This window comes from Mycena indigotica, assembly GCF_014461135.1.
Source record: "Mycena indigotica strain 171206Taipei chromosome Unknown Mind.scaff0007, whole genome shotgun sequence".
NCBI classification, from domain to species: Eukaryota; Fungi; Basidiomycota; class Agaricomycetes; order Agaricales; family Mycenaceae; genus Mycena; species Mycena indigotica.
The window spans coordinates 616,766-632,668 of NW_023503006.1; the positions used below are offsets into that span (position 1 = coordinate 616,766).

At 49.7% G+C, this 15,903-nt stretch overlaps 2 protein-coding genes across 2 annotated transcripts; both read left to right on the plus strand.

The window, feature by feature from the left end:
• Window positions 1–577: 577 nt before the first annotated feature.
• MIND_00805400 (PUM-HD domain-containing protein) lies at window positions 578–2,346 on the plus strand (the record flags this gene model as incomplete). The annotated part of the gene is made up of 7 exons (XM_037364732.1): window positions 578–799; window positions 861–1,256; window positions 1,309–1,428; window positions 1,477–1,572; window positions 1,624–1,830; window positions 1,892–2,135; window positions 2,189–2,346. The coding sequence occupies 7 exons, from the start codon at window positions 578–580 to the stop codon at window positions 2,344–2,346; spliced, it is 1,443 nt and encodes a 480-aa protein (XP_037217974.1).
• An 11,789-nt stretch (window positions 2,347–14,135) lies between these two features.
• On the plus strand, window positions 14,136–15,903 carry MIND_00805500 (PUM-HD domain-containing protein; the record flags this gene model as incomplete). The annotated part of the gene is made up of 6 exons (XM_037364733.1): window positions 14,136–14,357; window positions 14,419–14,814; window positions 14,867–14,986; window positions 15,035–15,130; window positions 15,182–15,692; window positions 15,746–15,903. 6 exons carry the CDS (start codon window positions 14,136–14,138, stop codon window positions 15,901–15,903), a joined length of 1,503 nt encoding a protein of 500 aa, XP_037217975.1.

Here is a 15,903-nt window from a genome sequence, read left to right on the forward strand (position 1 = left end):
AATAAGCTCTAATCTACATATCATTTCAATGGTGGTGTATGACATCTGTGACATCTGGTCTGAGTCACAGTTGAATTGTCGCTCTCAACGACGCAATGCATCCGTAGAGTCCTCTAAGGCAGTGAGTGGTATGTCTGTTTTTACCTCGAAGAAAGTTTTCTTTGTTCAATTGTGGGGGTTAGAACCGTCCCCGTCACGCAGGGAAATCCTTCGAGTCACTTCTCGAATATCAACTCTGCCTCAACAACCACGGTATGATCTTGCACCTGAAGCCTTTCCTGAATACACATACTATGCAAGTCTAGATCTGAATGCTTACTGACCACCGATGTCTCCATATACCACTGTTCAACCAGCCTTTTGTCTGACCCAAGGCAACCAGTCTTTTTCGACCACAACTTACCTCCGCTGTTCTACCATCCAACCTTCACGCAGGGAAATCCTCCGAGTACAAGCTTCCACCTCTCCGACATCACCTCTGCCTCAACAATCATGGCATGCGCTTGGACCTGAAGCCTTTCCTGAATGCGCGCACTGGCACTATGCAAGTCTAGATCTTGATGCTTACCGACCACCGATGTCTCCATATACCACTGTTCGACCACCGATGCCTCCATATACCATCGTTCAACCAGACCGTTCGCCTGACCCAAGACAACCAGCCTTTTTCGACTACAACTTGCCTCCGCCGTTTTACTATCCAACCTCTCCGATACTTTGTCAACCGCCGTCACCCATGCTTCCATCGCAACTGCCTCCAACGCCGGTTACAATAACTGAGAAGAAGATTGAAATGCAGGTATGAACTTGACACCGCTCTTATCGTCTTGCGTTATTGACAACTTGAATGGCACGTTTAGTACAACTTGCAACAGCAGCTAGCATCACGCAATGCGATGTTTCCACCGCTCTCTCCCATCATGATGGGCTATCCTCCTCAGCCTGATTATAGGAACCAAATACTCAATATGTACGGTGGTGGGCCTGGGTTTGGTATGATGGCGCGCGGAAGTCGCCGATTTGAAACCCAAACACCCTCATTTAAGATGCTGGACCAGTTTCGTTTGGCTAAGGGCAAGAAATGGGAGCTCAAGAACCTCAAAGGTCATATTGTCAAATTCAGCAGCGATCCACACGGATCACGTTTCATTCAAACCAAGCTCAATAGTGCCACAAGTGAAGAAATCCAATGCGTATTCGATGAAATCGACCCCGACAATACATTACATCTAATTCAAGATGTTTTCGGTAATTATGTGAGTTGCTTCAACTTTTGCCGTCCCCAGCTTACGACTCTGCTCACTGCAGGTAATACAGAAGCTACTGGAACATGGTACCCAGGCCCACAAGGACACTCTTGTTGGTGCCATGGAAGGCCATATCATCTATCTATCATCCAATGTCTATGGCTGCCGCGTCGTGCAAAAAGTCAAGTCGACGTCTAACCAACTTACGAATAGCTAACAACAATGAAAGGCTTTTGAATGTGTAACTCCGGAGCAGCAAGTCAAGTTTGTTCAAGAACTCGAGCCCCATATTCTCAGATGTGCCAAAGACTCGAACGGGAATCACGTAGGTGATCTACCTGAGGCTGGGGAATGAACATGACTCATTCGCATCAAGGTTATTCAGAAGGTTATCGAACGAGTTTCCCCTGACAGACTTGGTTTCATTTCAACATTCATCGGCCACGCCCATGGGCTTGCTTCTCATCCATTTGGCTGTCATGTCTTGCAACAATGTCTCCGTCACCTTCCTGAACCATACACCCGGCCACTTCTCGATGAACTTACAAGTCATACCGCTAATCTTATGCAAGATCAATTTGGGGTCAGTGCTAGTACTTGCCTTTCTTTTTCCTCTTCAAGTTGGCTTATTGCGTTGGTTGTAGAACTATATCGTCCAGTTCATTCTGGAAAACGGATTGCCTTGCGACCGATCGTCCATTCTTACTCAGCTTCGCGGGCGCGTGCTAGCAATGGCTTGCCACAAGTTTGCCTCCAACGTCTGTGAGAAGGCGATGATCTTTGGTGACTCAGATGGTCGCAAGGCGATAATCGAAGAACTGATGGGACCGGCTTTGCGACCTGATGGCCTGACACCAATCGGGTTGCTCATGAAGGATCAATACGGCAGTGAGTTTTCCAACTAAGAAGACTGTGATAAGCCCTTCTCACTCGCGATTCAGATTATGTTCTCCAGCGAGCGCTTGCAGTAGCGGAAGGCGAGCAGAAAGAGGCTCTCACCAATGCTATTCGTCCCCAACTGGCCACTATGCGCAAACATGCTGCTTACAGCAAACATCTTGCCTCTAGTGCGATTTTCTTCCACTTCTCATCCTTCTGAAGCTAACTTTTTGATTCAGTCGAACGGGAATTATGGAAACACGCGCCCAAGCCCGATTGTGTATGTATAAGTTCTTGTCTGAAGAAATAATTGGAGATATATAATTGCATCACACACTGCGAATCCGTTCTTTCTATGTATATCTTGTTTTTATGGCCTCAACGCTCCTAGCATAGTCAAGCAAATACGTGCAAATAGCTGCGTCATAATGGCGATCACGTGTCCGCATTTTTCCCGCCGCCGTCCCTCAGGCGACCGTCAATATCGTCAGCGACTTGCGCATCACCACTAGGAAGCTCTGAAGACGCTCACAACAGCCAAACAACGTCGTCCGACGGTGACAACACGCTCACAAACCGGCCAACCCCTCAAAAACGTCCAACGGTCAATCCAGTCCCCATTTCCATGTAGAATGTAAAGCTGGGACATACACTAATGTGCTTAGGTGCGATTGGACTTGTCATATGTCATCTCATCTGAATTTCCAGGCAGATGCTTTTACGCGTCATCTGGGCCCTGGCTCTTTTTTCTGCTCGTGCTCGCTGTCATCAAGCGTCCTTTCTACGAGAAGGACTACAAGAGCACTTCGGCTCTTAATCGACATCTTTCCAACTGCTCTTGAAAGCCCAAGGCCAGCAAGAGAATGTGCGGGCTGTCGTTGCCCATGACGCGGATTTGGCAGCTATTCGGGAAGCAGAAGAGGCTGCTCAAGCCCAGATACAAGCTCAATGTGCGTGGCCGTTTTCGCTGTGGCCAATTAACCGCAGGCCATATTTCGAGCGAGGCGGTGCGCTGGATTCGCAGACGGGAGACCAGACATTTACGGATCGACTTTATGGCGAAGAGGCGGGGCAAGAACTGTCTCAGCTGGAGATTGAGCAACTCCAAGGTGCGTAACTGGCTTCTGTGATATATTCCTTTACTTACAGTTTGTAGAAAACAGCGTCAAGATGAACGCGCTCCTCTCGATCTGCGTGGAGAGTTGGAGCGTTACCAGGCGCGGCTAATAGAGGTCAAAGGGGAAATGGACGAGCTGAGAGAAGAGGGACATGTTATTCTTGGAACGTGAACGGCTGCGGCGCGAGCTCAAGGAGGCCAATGCAGCATTGGAAAAGTGGGAAGCGGCAGCAAAAGGTGCAGCTCCGCTTGCCCATGGCCAACTTGTCTTTCCATTGTGGTACACGTAGATTTAGTCTTGAAAGGGAGTAGAAGGTATGTATGATGAAGAGAACGAGGAATTATACAATGGAGAAAAGGTATAAGGGGGATTAGGTGTAAAAGGTATGGTGTTGGTCATGGATGAACTGGAAGACGGAGGGTGTCGGCCAGTATAGGCCATGTTTGTTATATCTACAAGAGGTGGACGAGGAAGATGAGTTCATGGTGTGATATCGGCGGGGGAGTCGTGTCGTTGGTGAAGGAGCGGAATGAGAAGGTGCTGGGGTATTATCCTTGATGTTTTCAGCATTCTCGGATACGGCCGCTGCCCAGCTCAGCGAATCGCGGGTCTGCACGTACATCAGGGTTCTGGTCAAGATGGTTCGTAATGCGCTCTAGGAGCTGCTTGTTCGTGCCGTCCATCGAAATTCCGAGGGCATAGGCAATGGTCTTGAGGTTGTTCTTCTTCCGCCCTGTCAATGCCCCGCGGAAAACCATGCTCGACGCGTTCATCACACGGTCCCTTTCCTCTTCACGTTCCTAGGCCTCCGTTCATCTTCTTTTCGAGATTTCTCTGCCTCTTTTTCCCGCGCTGCTCAATCGCGTTCCTCGACAAGTCGTAGACCCTCCTCGGAAGTCGAGGGACGAGCCTCAACATTGAGTTTCGGTCGAGCTGATTGCCTACCCTCCTTCGCATTGACACGTTGTTGCATTTGATTGATTTGGGAGCCAGCAAGGGTGACATGAGCACCCAGAAAGCGCGCTTGTCGCTCGAGAGACTCCACATACTCACGAGCGATCTTTGCTCGTTTGGCTGGCGGTGCACTTGCAAAGTCCATTGGAGTGGAGCGACGGGTACCGCGGCGAGATGAAGGGCATGGAGTTACTAAGGATAGGATGGTAAGAGTGGGAAGTGCATGCCAAATTAGGGTCAGCGGACTGTCTGAGACGGCGAAAAGAGCGTTGTATGAGCTCCTGTTACAGCTCGGACGACTTCCGCCTCCCATACCTCGCGTATTTTGTCGACGCAGAGCGCGGTCGACAAAACACAAGACTTGCCACACCACCGATAGCGCAGAGCGCGCCCAACAGTGGTGGCGGTCTTAGGAAGAAAAGTGTGACGTGACTGATACGGTGACGACTCCGCGGGATTATTGCGTGCGCGTGCGCTTTGGAATGGAATAAATAGAAGCGAACGAGCAGCCTGAGCGTCTCACTAATTTCTGCCCTGTGCTTTGAAGCAAATTCTAACCATCCGAACATCAGCGCTGTATCACAGGATCAATGATACATGACGCAACTCCGGGCCATCGTAGCGAATGATGTAAGCAAGCCATGTTGATCCAACAGATCTAGAAACAAACCGAGCGAATTTATACTAGGTACAACAACCAACCCTCTCCAGCGCCTATCCAACGCTCCAACGATCCTCTAACTATGCGGCCTCTGAGCTCGGTAAAGAATGCTATAACGAGGAGCCAACTGGGCAAAAAATTAGACTCCTCCTCCTTGTTGCGTTCGCAAACTGTTCCTCTTCACTGTAAACGAAAGCATTTACCATTCCGCCAACTCTGAATTTGTATATCCATACTGTACATCAAGCCTTTCTCTAGCGTATCAATAGTCTTATCATATAATCGCTGCTTTCCAGGAAGCGTTTCCAAACATCACCAATACTTGGCAATCGGGCTTCTTTCGAAAGCTATGCCGCCAACAAGTGTCTGTTGGCCATCGATAATTTGAACCGCTGGGCGCTGCAAGGTGCGTTCGGTGCTAGGTCCCAGAAAATGGTTACGTTGGATAAGTGTAGCGTCGCTGATATCGAGAGGAATGAGCTCTCTGTAGACAGGGTCAATTAAATGGGTAAAACAGCAAAAGCGCATTGAAACTTACTTGCCGACGACCCAAGCCATGGGAACGTCATTGTGAGGGAGCTGAGTTCCAGCAGAACTGCGAGACGCAATAAGGTCGCCACTTTTGAGTCTGAGCCATCCTAGAACAGATGAAGAACAGGTAGCCGATGGCAGAAAGCAAAAGCTTACCTGATTCCACCAACTCTGATTCAGTTTTGCTTGGAATGGTGAGAGTACGCTCCCATGCCCAAGTCTTTTCTAGTCCCGCCTGAGACGTGTCTTGATGATAGATGTAGACGTCAGCGAAGGTACCATCCTTGAGCTTGATAGCAAAAGGATGGCCCGGGGCCAACGACAGATCGGGGTATTCCTTGCCGCGACCAGGGAGGGCCAAGGGAATCAGGGGAGAATGCGGCAGAGAGTTGGCGGAGAAGACGGGCATGGTTGGATGGCGGGTGAATCGAACGAGAGGGCGAATTTAAGTCGTTCTGGCGATGACGTAGGTCAGAATTTAATCGCAACTCTCGGCCCTAGCGTTGCTCCTAATTGTTCCATGTTTGCGATCGTCAGGAAGGGTCAGGCAGGAAGCGTTCTGAAGCGTTCTGCCAATTCAGATGCTTGGCAAGCATTTCGATATGTTTGTGGTCCATCGGCATTGAAGGGAGCTAGCTTTTCTTTTCTAGCGCGTTGAGCCCATGGCCAAATTAGGGTCAGCGGACTTGTCTGAGACGGCGAAAAGAGCGTTGTATGAGCTCCTGTTACAGCTCGGACGACTTCCGCCTTCCATACCTCGCGCATTCTGTCGACGCAGAGAGCGCGGTCGACAAAACGCAAGACTTGCCGCACCACGGATAGCGCAGAGCGCCCAACAGCGGTGATGGTCTTAGGAAGAAAAGTGTGATGTGGCTGACCTCGTGACCGCGGATCAGCCATCAGCTTTGCGCTTCGTCGCAACTCATTTGGAGTGGACGCGAACGGTTGGTCCTGCCTCCGGTAATTGTCGACCGCGCTCTGCGTCCACAAACCACTGGCGAAGGCTCATCCATGCCGCACTCAAAACGTGGGCTTGGAGGAGCTTTTTTACTACGAACTGCAAGGCGACTCTAAACTGGAATCTAAGTCAGTACACTGGCCCCAGATCTTGCCTTCTTGGAACTTGAGAATAAAATGTCGCCGGGAAGAACATCCATTTCAACACATGTCTACGTTAGTTGGATTCCCACCGAGCTTCCTAACTATGGCACCCGGCGCGTCTCTCTAGAGACGCGCGCACATACGTTCCCCTTAATCTCCTTTTCGATCGAGCTACGCCTAATACGATACTCAGGAGCTACCTCAGTCGTTCTCTATCGCGCCCGACTCAGGTATGCTTTCTTATATCCTACTTTCTCTTGTCTTTACTCATAGTATTACTTGTGCTTTATGTCATACAGGTCCAACATAATAAAGTCGTTCTCTTTTTGCGCCCGACTGAGTTTCAAGCACGACAGAACTCCCGATTTGACTTGCACGCCGAATACTTCACCTGCAGTCTCGAATTCTCCTTGTCAGTAGATTGAATATTTGGCAAAATCGCGTTGATAATCTCCATTCTCAGCGGTAGTCTGTAGAACAACTTGAAAGCAGTGATCGCTTTGGCATATGGAAGTAGTCTACCCAATTCGTAACAGTCTCTAGACAACGATAAAATTATCGCCATGAAACTCGTGTCCTTGAGCCCTATATCGTGAACCATCCGTCAACCATTGGCGTTCCCAAAGCCAGGGTATAAGGCCAACATTATATGACTCTACCAAGACCCGGCAGCAACCTCGGACATCATTGAGCATCCAATGCAGGTATTCTTCGACATCTCCCCTGGGATTTCCGACAGGATGACCATAGCGAATGATGAATTCATCGAGGGACCCGTCGCGTCGTCTTGTTTTGCCCGAGATTGCAAAAAATCGATCACAGGTTGTAATTGCTCTTCTTCATCCGAATGTGTATAATCCATCATAAACCGCGGGTTATCCAAGTTCCAAGGTTGATTTTCTTCGGGCCAGTAAAATAGATAAGGGCATCTGCGTTGACGACCAGTTTTCTTAGTTTTGGAAAACAAGCTGGGTCAGAGAGCAGCGTGAAAATCTCTTGCCAGGTCCTATAACCGTCGATTGTCAGACTGTGGACATTACGCATACGCTGGGAAGCTGCTATGAGGCCCCATGCTTGAAGATCGTCGTCGTTCAGAGTTAGAGTAAGGATTTGCACCGCGTCCCATGGAGCCAGATGAACCAAATCAAGGACTCGCACACACGTCTGTTCCGTATTGGAGGCTGCAATACCATGGTGGAAAGTCAAACTGACTTCTTCCACCTGCGGCAGACGAAGCGCTTCCAGAAGAGGAATGTTCCATGCCGGCGGAACGCCAACCTCGCATTCGAATGTCGTAACTGACGATAAGGGAGGGAGACGAGGGAATCCCAGGGGGTGTTCTTTGCCGAGATTGTAAATATGAAGTTTGAGGGACGTGAGCCTCCCAACGTCGACGAGTTGTAGGACTTGATATGTTTCTTTCGAAGATACCCCGTACAAGGAGAGGTCTGTTAGCTGAGCAAAAGGGAGGGAGAGCTTGCAGATAGAGCGCTCGGGCCACCAACTGTACAATGAGACGGCTCGTAGGAACGGCGCCTCGATTGTAACGTCAGGCGACGCAGGGGTGGCTCTGATTCCAAGACGTTCCAAGCGCGGTAGGCGGATTGTGGCAAGACCGTTGTGCAGATCGACGAACTCGGCATCACTGAATCCATCGATGGAAATGCATTGCGCCAAAATTGGTACGCAATCCCTAAGAAGAACATACAATAACGGCGGAAGAATTCTTTGGTTAGGACCCCAGAGGCTGTTGGGCGTATGCCGGGCGTCAAACGTCTCGAGCGAGACAGGCGTCTGGGGCTGAATCGTCAAGCAGGATATGCTATCAAGTAGGAAGGCTTGGGCCCAGTTGTGTGGCACTGCAGTTACGCATAAGGAGCGACGAAGACTAGGCGCGCGCGCGAGGGACCTAAAATGAGACGAAACCCGTTCAAGATTCCAGACGTCGAGGCTTTTTCTACCACCCATTTCCCTTGTGTATACCGCTTGGAATATTTGGAGCCAGATTTGATCCGGTAATGTGGAAGCCGGAGAAAGCTTTCGGAGTACCGAGTCGATATTTTGCCTGGCTTTCTTGAGAACAGCGTATCGATAACAAAAAGCCAGTCGAAGGACACCGATAAAACGAGGATCATATGGCTCCCACTCGGGAGGGTCGGTAAAGAGGGGTGCGGCAGCTAACGCGAGGAAACGAATGCGCTTGTCGATTAGGCGAATAATTTCATAGTGGTCCTTTGTGATGATTCCCATTTGTCTATAACCGCGGACGAGGTCAAGAAGAGAGCCCGATACAATGGCCACTTGGAGATTGAAGGATGTCAAGCAGCCTACGAGAATATCGCAAGCCAGGCCGTGAGCAACATCGAGGCCGGGATAGACTGTCCTGGTTTCGGAGGTTTCGTGGGCGTCTTCAACTTGGAGCAAGATCCCACACAATATGCTGGACGTTTCTGTAGCCTGAAAGAAGATCCATTGCCAGACAAAGACTAGTATGCAAATCAGTAGCTCATTGGAAGATCCAGTGAAGAACTACGGACCGAGGGCTCGCTGAATCGCGTTCAAGACCTTTGAGAGGGAAGGGGGACATAGATGCCTCATGGTGGTTTGGCTCGAGTTGCGACAATTGTGTTGACGGCATCGATCAGTGCACGTGGCTTACATAGATGGCACGACACGCGCTGCTGGCCCCGTCGACGCAAACGTGAAAGTTGGCAATATTTTATTAACAGTGCACAGCGCGCCGAACAGTGCGGCCGTCTTGGGAAGGAAATCGTCTCGACAATTGTGGGCGACGCTATGGGAACAGCATCGAGCTTGTAGACGCATACATTGCCAGAAGTTCAAAAATCGTGGGAGTAGGGTGCAGTTTGCTGGTGTCTGGCTGACCCAGTGATGATGACCGTCAATGAAGACGTGGGGGAAGACACGACGCCAATGGGTTGGATTTTTGTCGATGGGACTGAGTGAGACCGCTAGCGCTAGTATCGATTATCAGACCTTGACATGCTCAAACTGAAGCACATACCTAACTCATTCCTCCTCGACCTTCACAAGGATGGACGATTTTAAGCGGCGCTGAGAAGCAAAAACGCCATCCCAAATGATGCAAGAATGGAGGACACGAAGAAGGCTTGCCAAGAAGATTTCGTGGATGTTGGAAGAAGCGGTCGAGGAGGAGAATTGTGCACTTTGTAAAGCCAAGTTGTATAATGACGCAGGTCAGAGTTTACTCCCAAGTCTCGGCCGCAGCGTCGCCAGCTGTTTACACGTCGGATTAGGGAGCTGGGATATGAAGATTGAGTTCCTGTCTTGAATCTTGCGAGAGACATGAGGACTTACCCAATTTCTCAATCGACGGCAAGGCGACTCATCGAGCTAGACCCGCAAAGTACCATCAGCGAAAAACAAAACGCCGAAATATTAAGAACGACTCACCAGAAGCCAACATTACGATGTGTGCCAGTGGTTTGTTGGCGCAGAGCGCGCCCAACAGTGACCAGAAATAAGGCCTACCACCGAAGGCGCAGAGCGCGCCCAACGGTGGTGGAGGTCTTGGGAAGAAAACGGGGATGGGTGTGACATGACTGTGACATGACTGATGGTCAACGCGCCGCCAACCGGGGATGAACGAGAGCGCGCGCTTTGCGCTTCGACTCTGTGTCTGGGATAGAAGGAAACATGTGCGCGCATAGCGCAGCGTGTTGACTCGTGGCTAATCTGCTCGTCAACTTTAATTTTGATATCTCTCCGTGTTTGACCCGAACTTTCTCTGAGTTTTCCTTCAATCAGCTGTCCGAAGTCCCTCCCAAGTTCCGACAAGATCTATGGCCGCGTGTTGACTCGTGGCTAATTGCCTGCTGCAGCAGAACTACGCTTGCAGCCCAACAAGTGCCTGCTTCGCCATTCTGCGCACTGTACGCCGCCTCGATCCCAAACCCAGCACCGTACACCACCCAGCAGCCAGAAAGATTTGCCAGAAAAAAAACAGCAAGCCCTGCAACGGAACTCGCTCGTCGGACCCGTTCTGCGGGAAAGGAAAGGCCACCGCGATTGGAGACTGTGTTGCAGAGGCCCTAGACGAGCTTATGAGAAAGATGGTTCGTACTCGTCTAGAACTCACAGGCATAAATGCAAGGTTTTTTGATTCCACCTAAAGCCTCATGTTCATTTTCTCATGGACATATTCATGGCAAGAGCCTGAGATATACGATGTTTCTGACGATGGGCATGACTACGACTATGGTATGGAGGATGGGGTGTGCGCAAACTTGCCTTCCCCACAATTATCCATTAACTCTCGTTCAGGTCCTCGAACCCTCGACAATACAGAATCTCTTCCCAACAGAAGATGACGATCTTATTTGCGTGAAGGATTCTCCTGAGCGCATGTAACTCGCGTCTTGTACGCTTTCCAAAGCTCCAGTCACTCCATCTCTCTTCCGACGAACTTGACGATGCCGCTATCTGGGTGACTCCGCGCGTCTCCAAGAAGAAAGCCTTGGACTATTTTACCCCCAACGGCGAGCTTAACCCTTTCAGCCCGCACTTCGTTGAAGCTGTGACATATACTTTGCGACAACTGTTCATCGAGTCTGTTGAAGTACCCTTCATTTGGCATCACAGACGCGACCACCACCTCCTCTCTGGTTCTGGTTCTTCTCCGGAGCTCTTGAACTTGAAGGAGCTCTGTTAACGGGTGCTCATCGATGTAGTCAACAAATTTGGAGTGGACATCAATCGTGCCGTGGGTGACGCGTACTACCAAACGCTGTTACCATCTGTGGTCTTGGTCCTCGCAGGCCCAGCAACTGAGCAACTTGTGAAAATGATTGAGCGCTTGGTAAACACTGTAACTCTTAGTTGTGGATATTGTCTAATTCTTTTACAAGGGCGAGAACATCATCAATCGGGAACAATTCATCAGTCGGAACTCTTGACCAAGTCGTTGTTCATGAATGCTGCCGGATTCATTCGAATTACGCGGCAGGAAGACCTCAAAACCCAGGGAAAATTCCGCGCAGAGGACGAGCACACTTATGACCCGCTAGACAACACACGAATCCACCCAGAGGACTACGAACTTTGCGCGCAAGATGGCTATGGATGATATTGGCTACGATGAAGACGACATCCAAGACAAGCACCCGTCTTGGGTTGTCGGCTTGACCATGGACAATCCAGAAAATGAACGGAAACTTTCGGAGCTTGATTTGGACGAGTTCGCTGAAAAGCTTAAGGAAGCTAATTACGACCTCAAGCGCTTTACTCTCGATCTCATCACAAACGAGTTTATGCGACTGTTCGCAGAGAATCTATCACCCTTCGCTTACCTCTCAGGACCCGAGGTTCTCACCATGTTGAGCGGAGAGACTACGAAAAGCTTACGCACTCATCTCATTGTCTCTGCTGTGGTTCTGCAGGCAAACTCTCGCGGCTTGCGCGACCGATTAAACTCTGGATTCGAAGGACCCGCATAGCGCAGCGTGTTGACTCGTGGCTAATCTGCTCGTCAACTTTAATTTTGATATCTCTCCGTGTTTGACCCGAACTTTCTCTGAGTTTTCCTTCAATCAGCTGTCCGAAGTCCCTCCCAAGTTCCGACAAGATCTATGGGTCACGATTGCGGGGTTTCCACGGTGGACAGGTGTGGTGACGAATGGAATGGACGACATTCATGCCATGAATGGGTAAAGTACATTCGATTTTTGTATCGGCCTATACGGGTGAACAGGCCCTTCAAAATGCACTACTTTCCATCCTAATCCATTGAGAATTGAGGGAGAAATCGTGGATTTTCAATTACAGGTACGCATTTCACCATAGTACCGTTCTGTTAACCGAGACTAATAAGAGAAAAGGTTTTGACGGCTTTGCTGGATGATATTCATTATGCTCGGCAGGCCCTGTCCATTTGGGCAACTCAGCTGGTTGGAAAGCAATGTTCGACAGAAGTGAAGTAACTTGCATACGAAGATCCCGGCCATCCGTATTTTCGTGCTCACATTCCTGCATCGGCAAATTCACGCATGAGCAGTAAGCGTACAGCTTTTCAGAAGACGATCCTCTATCGTTCAGCATGACTGCTGACACCCTCAAATCTCGGGCACCACTCTCCTTGACTCTTCTTCAGCACGATGATAAACCGATCAACCAGTCCCGCTGGCACTAGGGGATATTCCATCTATTGCTACGATGATAGCACAGGCCGCCGCAAACGTTCCTAGATTCACCAGCCCAGTCCTTAGGAACATGGTGTGGGCCTTAGCGAACAACTACTGCATCCATGACTCGTATGAGCGGAATCTGGGATGTTTAACGCACTTGGATGCTGGAAGCGAGTGGGGACCAGGGAGAGCTGTATCCAGTGGGAGATGCAGACACTGGCGCTTGTCGTGCTAGCTCGGCTTCGTCAAGTTGGCCAAAAAAACCCCGCGAGGTGAGGTCTTCGATACCGGGGGAGTCGAAAGGGCTTGCTGAGCGTAGAATTGTAGAGTGCGTAGGTACCGTCTTTGCGTTCCATGGCTGGTGAGCGGATTGCGGAGGAATACTGACTGAAACCACACACACCTTTTATCCATGTCCTTATGGTGGAGCCTCGGCTCGCCCATGGAGCCCAGCATCCATGCCAACAAGCCACTTCCATGCTATCCAACCCTTCCTTGAAGCTCGACGCGACTTGGACATGTTTCAAGCGCGACACGTTTTGGAGCGTCATACGCGTCTTGTTGCGTGATCGTCCGCCAACAGTAAGTGAGGTGGAGCAGGGGCTTTCAGCGCTGCTTTGAAACCTGATGAAGAGCAATTGGGTTGGTGGGAGTGGAGAGTGGAGAGAACTGGCTGGAAGAGCGGGCAAGGCATGTTACGGCGACATTCTGGCGGGAGGAAAGCCGTCGAGTGACTCAGCAGCATCACCGGAATCAACGCCGGTCTCGCCTTATTGAGATGACAGGCCGTTGACACCGCGGCTGATAGCAAAAGTTTCAACGAAAATCGCTCCACTTCTCAAATTTTTAGAAGGAAATTACAAGGCAAATAGAAAAGAAAAAAACGCGTTTTTCGTGGCAGCTAATAAGCTCTAATCTACATATCATTTCAATGGTGGTGTATGACATCTGTGACATCTGGTCTGAGTCACAGTTGAATTGTCGCTCTCAACGACGCAATGCATCCGTAGAGTCCTCTAAGGCAGTGAGTGGTATGTCTGTTTTTACCTCGAAGAAAGTTTTCTTTGTTCAATTGTGGGGGTTAGAACCGTCCCCGTCACGCAGGGAAATCCTTCGAGTCACTTCTCGAATATCAACTCTGCCTCAACAACCACGGTATGATCTTGCACCTGAAGCCTTTCCTGAATACACATACTATGCAAGTCTAGATCTGAATGCTTACTGACCACCGATGTCTCCATATACCACTGTTCAACCAGCCTTTTGTCTGACCCAAGGCAACCAGTCTTTTTCGACCACAACTTACCTCCGCTGTTCTACCATCCAACCTTCACGCAGGGAAATCCTCCGAGTACAAGCTTCCACCTCTCCGACATCACCTCTGCCTCAACAATCATGGCATGCGCTTGGACCTGAAGCCTTTCCTGAATGCGCGCACTGGCACTATGCAAGTCTAGATCTTGATGCTTACCGACCACCGATGTCTCCATATACCACTGTTCGACCACCGATGCCTCCATATACCATCGTTCAACCAGACCGTTCGCCTGACCCAAGACAACCAGCCTTTTTCGACTACAACTTGCCTCCGCCGTTTTACTATCCAACCTCTCCGATACTTTGTCAACCGCCGTCACCCATGCTTCCATCGCAACTGCCTCCAACGCCGGTTACAATAACTGAGAAGAAGATTGAAATGCAGGTATGAACTTGACACCGCTCTTATCGTCTTGCGTTATTGACAACTTGAATGGCACGTTTAGTACAACTTGCAACAGCAGCTAGCATCACGCAATGCGATGTTTCCACCGCTCTCTCCCATCATGATGGGCTATCCTCCTCAGCCTGATTATAGGAACCAAATACTCAATATGTACGGTGGTGGGCCTGGGTTTGGTATGATGGCGCGCGGAAGTCGCCGATTTGAAACCCAAACACCCTCATTTAAGATGCTGGACCAGTTTCGTTTGGCTAAGGGCAAGAAATGGGAGCTCAAGAACCTCAAAGGTCATATTGTCAAATTCAGCAGCGATCCACACGGATCACGTTTCATTCAAACCAAGCTCAATAGTGCCACAAGTGAAGAAATCCAATGCGTATTCGATGAAATCGACCCCGACAATACATTACATCTAATTCAAGATGTTTTCGGTAATTATGTGAGTTGCTTCAACTTTTGCCGTCCCCAGCTTACGACTCTGCTCACTGCAGGTAATACAGAAGCTACTGGAACATGGTACCCAGGCCCACAAGGACACTCTTGTTGGTGCCATGGAAGGCCATATCATCTATCTATCATCCAATGTCTATGGCTGCCGCGTCGTGCAAAAAGTCAAGTCGACGTCTAACCAACTTACGAATAGCTAACAACAATGAAAGGCTTTTGAATGTGTAACTCCGGAGCAGCAAGTCAAGTTTGTTCAAGAACTCGAGCCCCATATTCTCAGATGTGCCAAAGACTCGAACGGGAATCACGTAGGTGATCTACCTGAGGCTGGGGAATGAACATGACTCATTCGCATCAAGGTTATTCAGAAGGTTATCGAACGAGTTTCCCCTGACAGACTTGGTTTCATTTCAACATTCATCGGCCACGCCCATGGGCTTGCTTCTCATCCATTTGGCTGTCATGTCTTGCAACAATGTCTCCGTCACCTTCCTGAACCATACACCCGGCCACTTCTCGATGAACTTACAAGTCATACCGCTAATCTTATGCAAGATCAATTTGGGGTCAGTGCTAGTACTTGCCTTTCTTTTTCCTCTTCAAGTTGGCTTATTGCGTTGGTTGTAGAACTATATCGTCCAGTTCATTCTGGAAAACGGATTGCCTTGCGACCGATCGTCCATTCTTACTCAGCCTGCGGGCGCGTGCTAGCAATGGCTTGCCACAAGTTTGCCTCCAACGTCTGTGAGAAGGCGATGATCTTTGGTGACTCAGATGGTCGCAAGGCGATAATCGAAGAACTGATGGGACCGGCTTTGCGACCTGATGGCCTGACACCAATCGGGTTGCTCATGAAGGATCAATACGGCAGTGAGTTTTCCAACTAAGAAGACTGTGATAAGCCCTTCTCACTCGCGATTCAGATTATGTTCTCCAGCGAGCGCTTGCAGTAGCGGAAGGCGAGCAGAAAGAGGCTCTCACCAATGCTATTCGTCCCCAACTGGCCACTATGCGCAAACATGCTGCTTACAGCAAACATCTTGCCTCTAGTGCGATTTTCTTCCACTTCTCATCCTTCTGA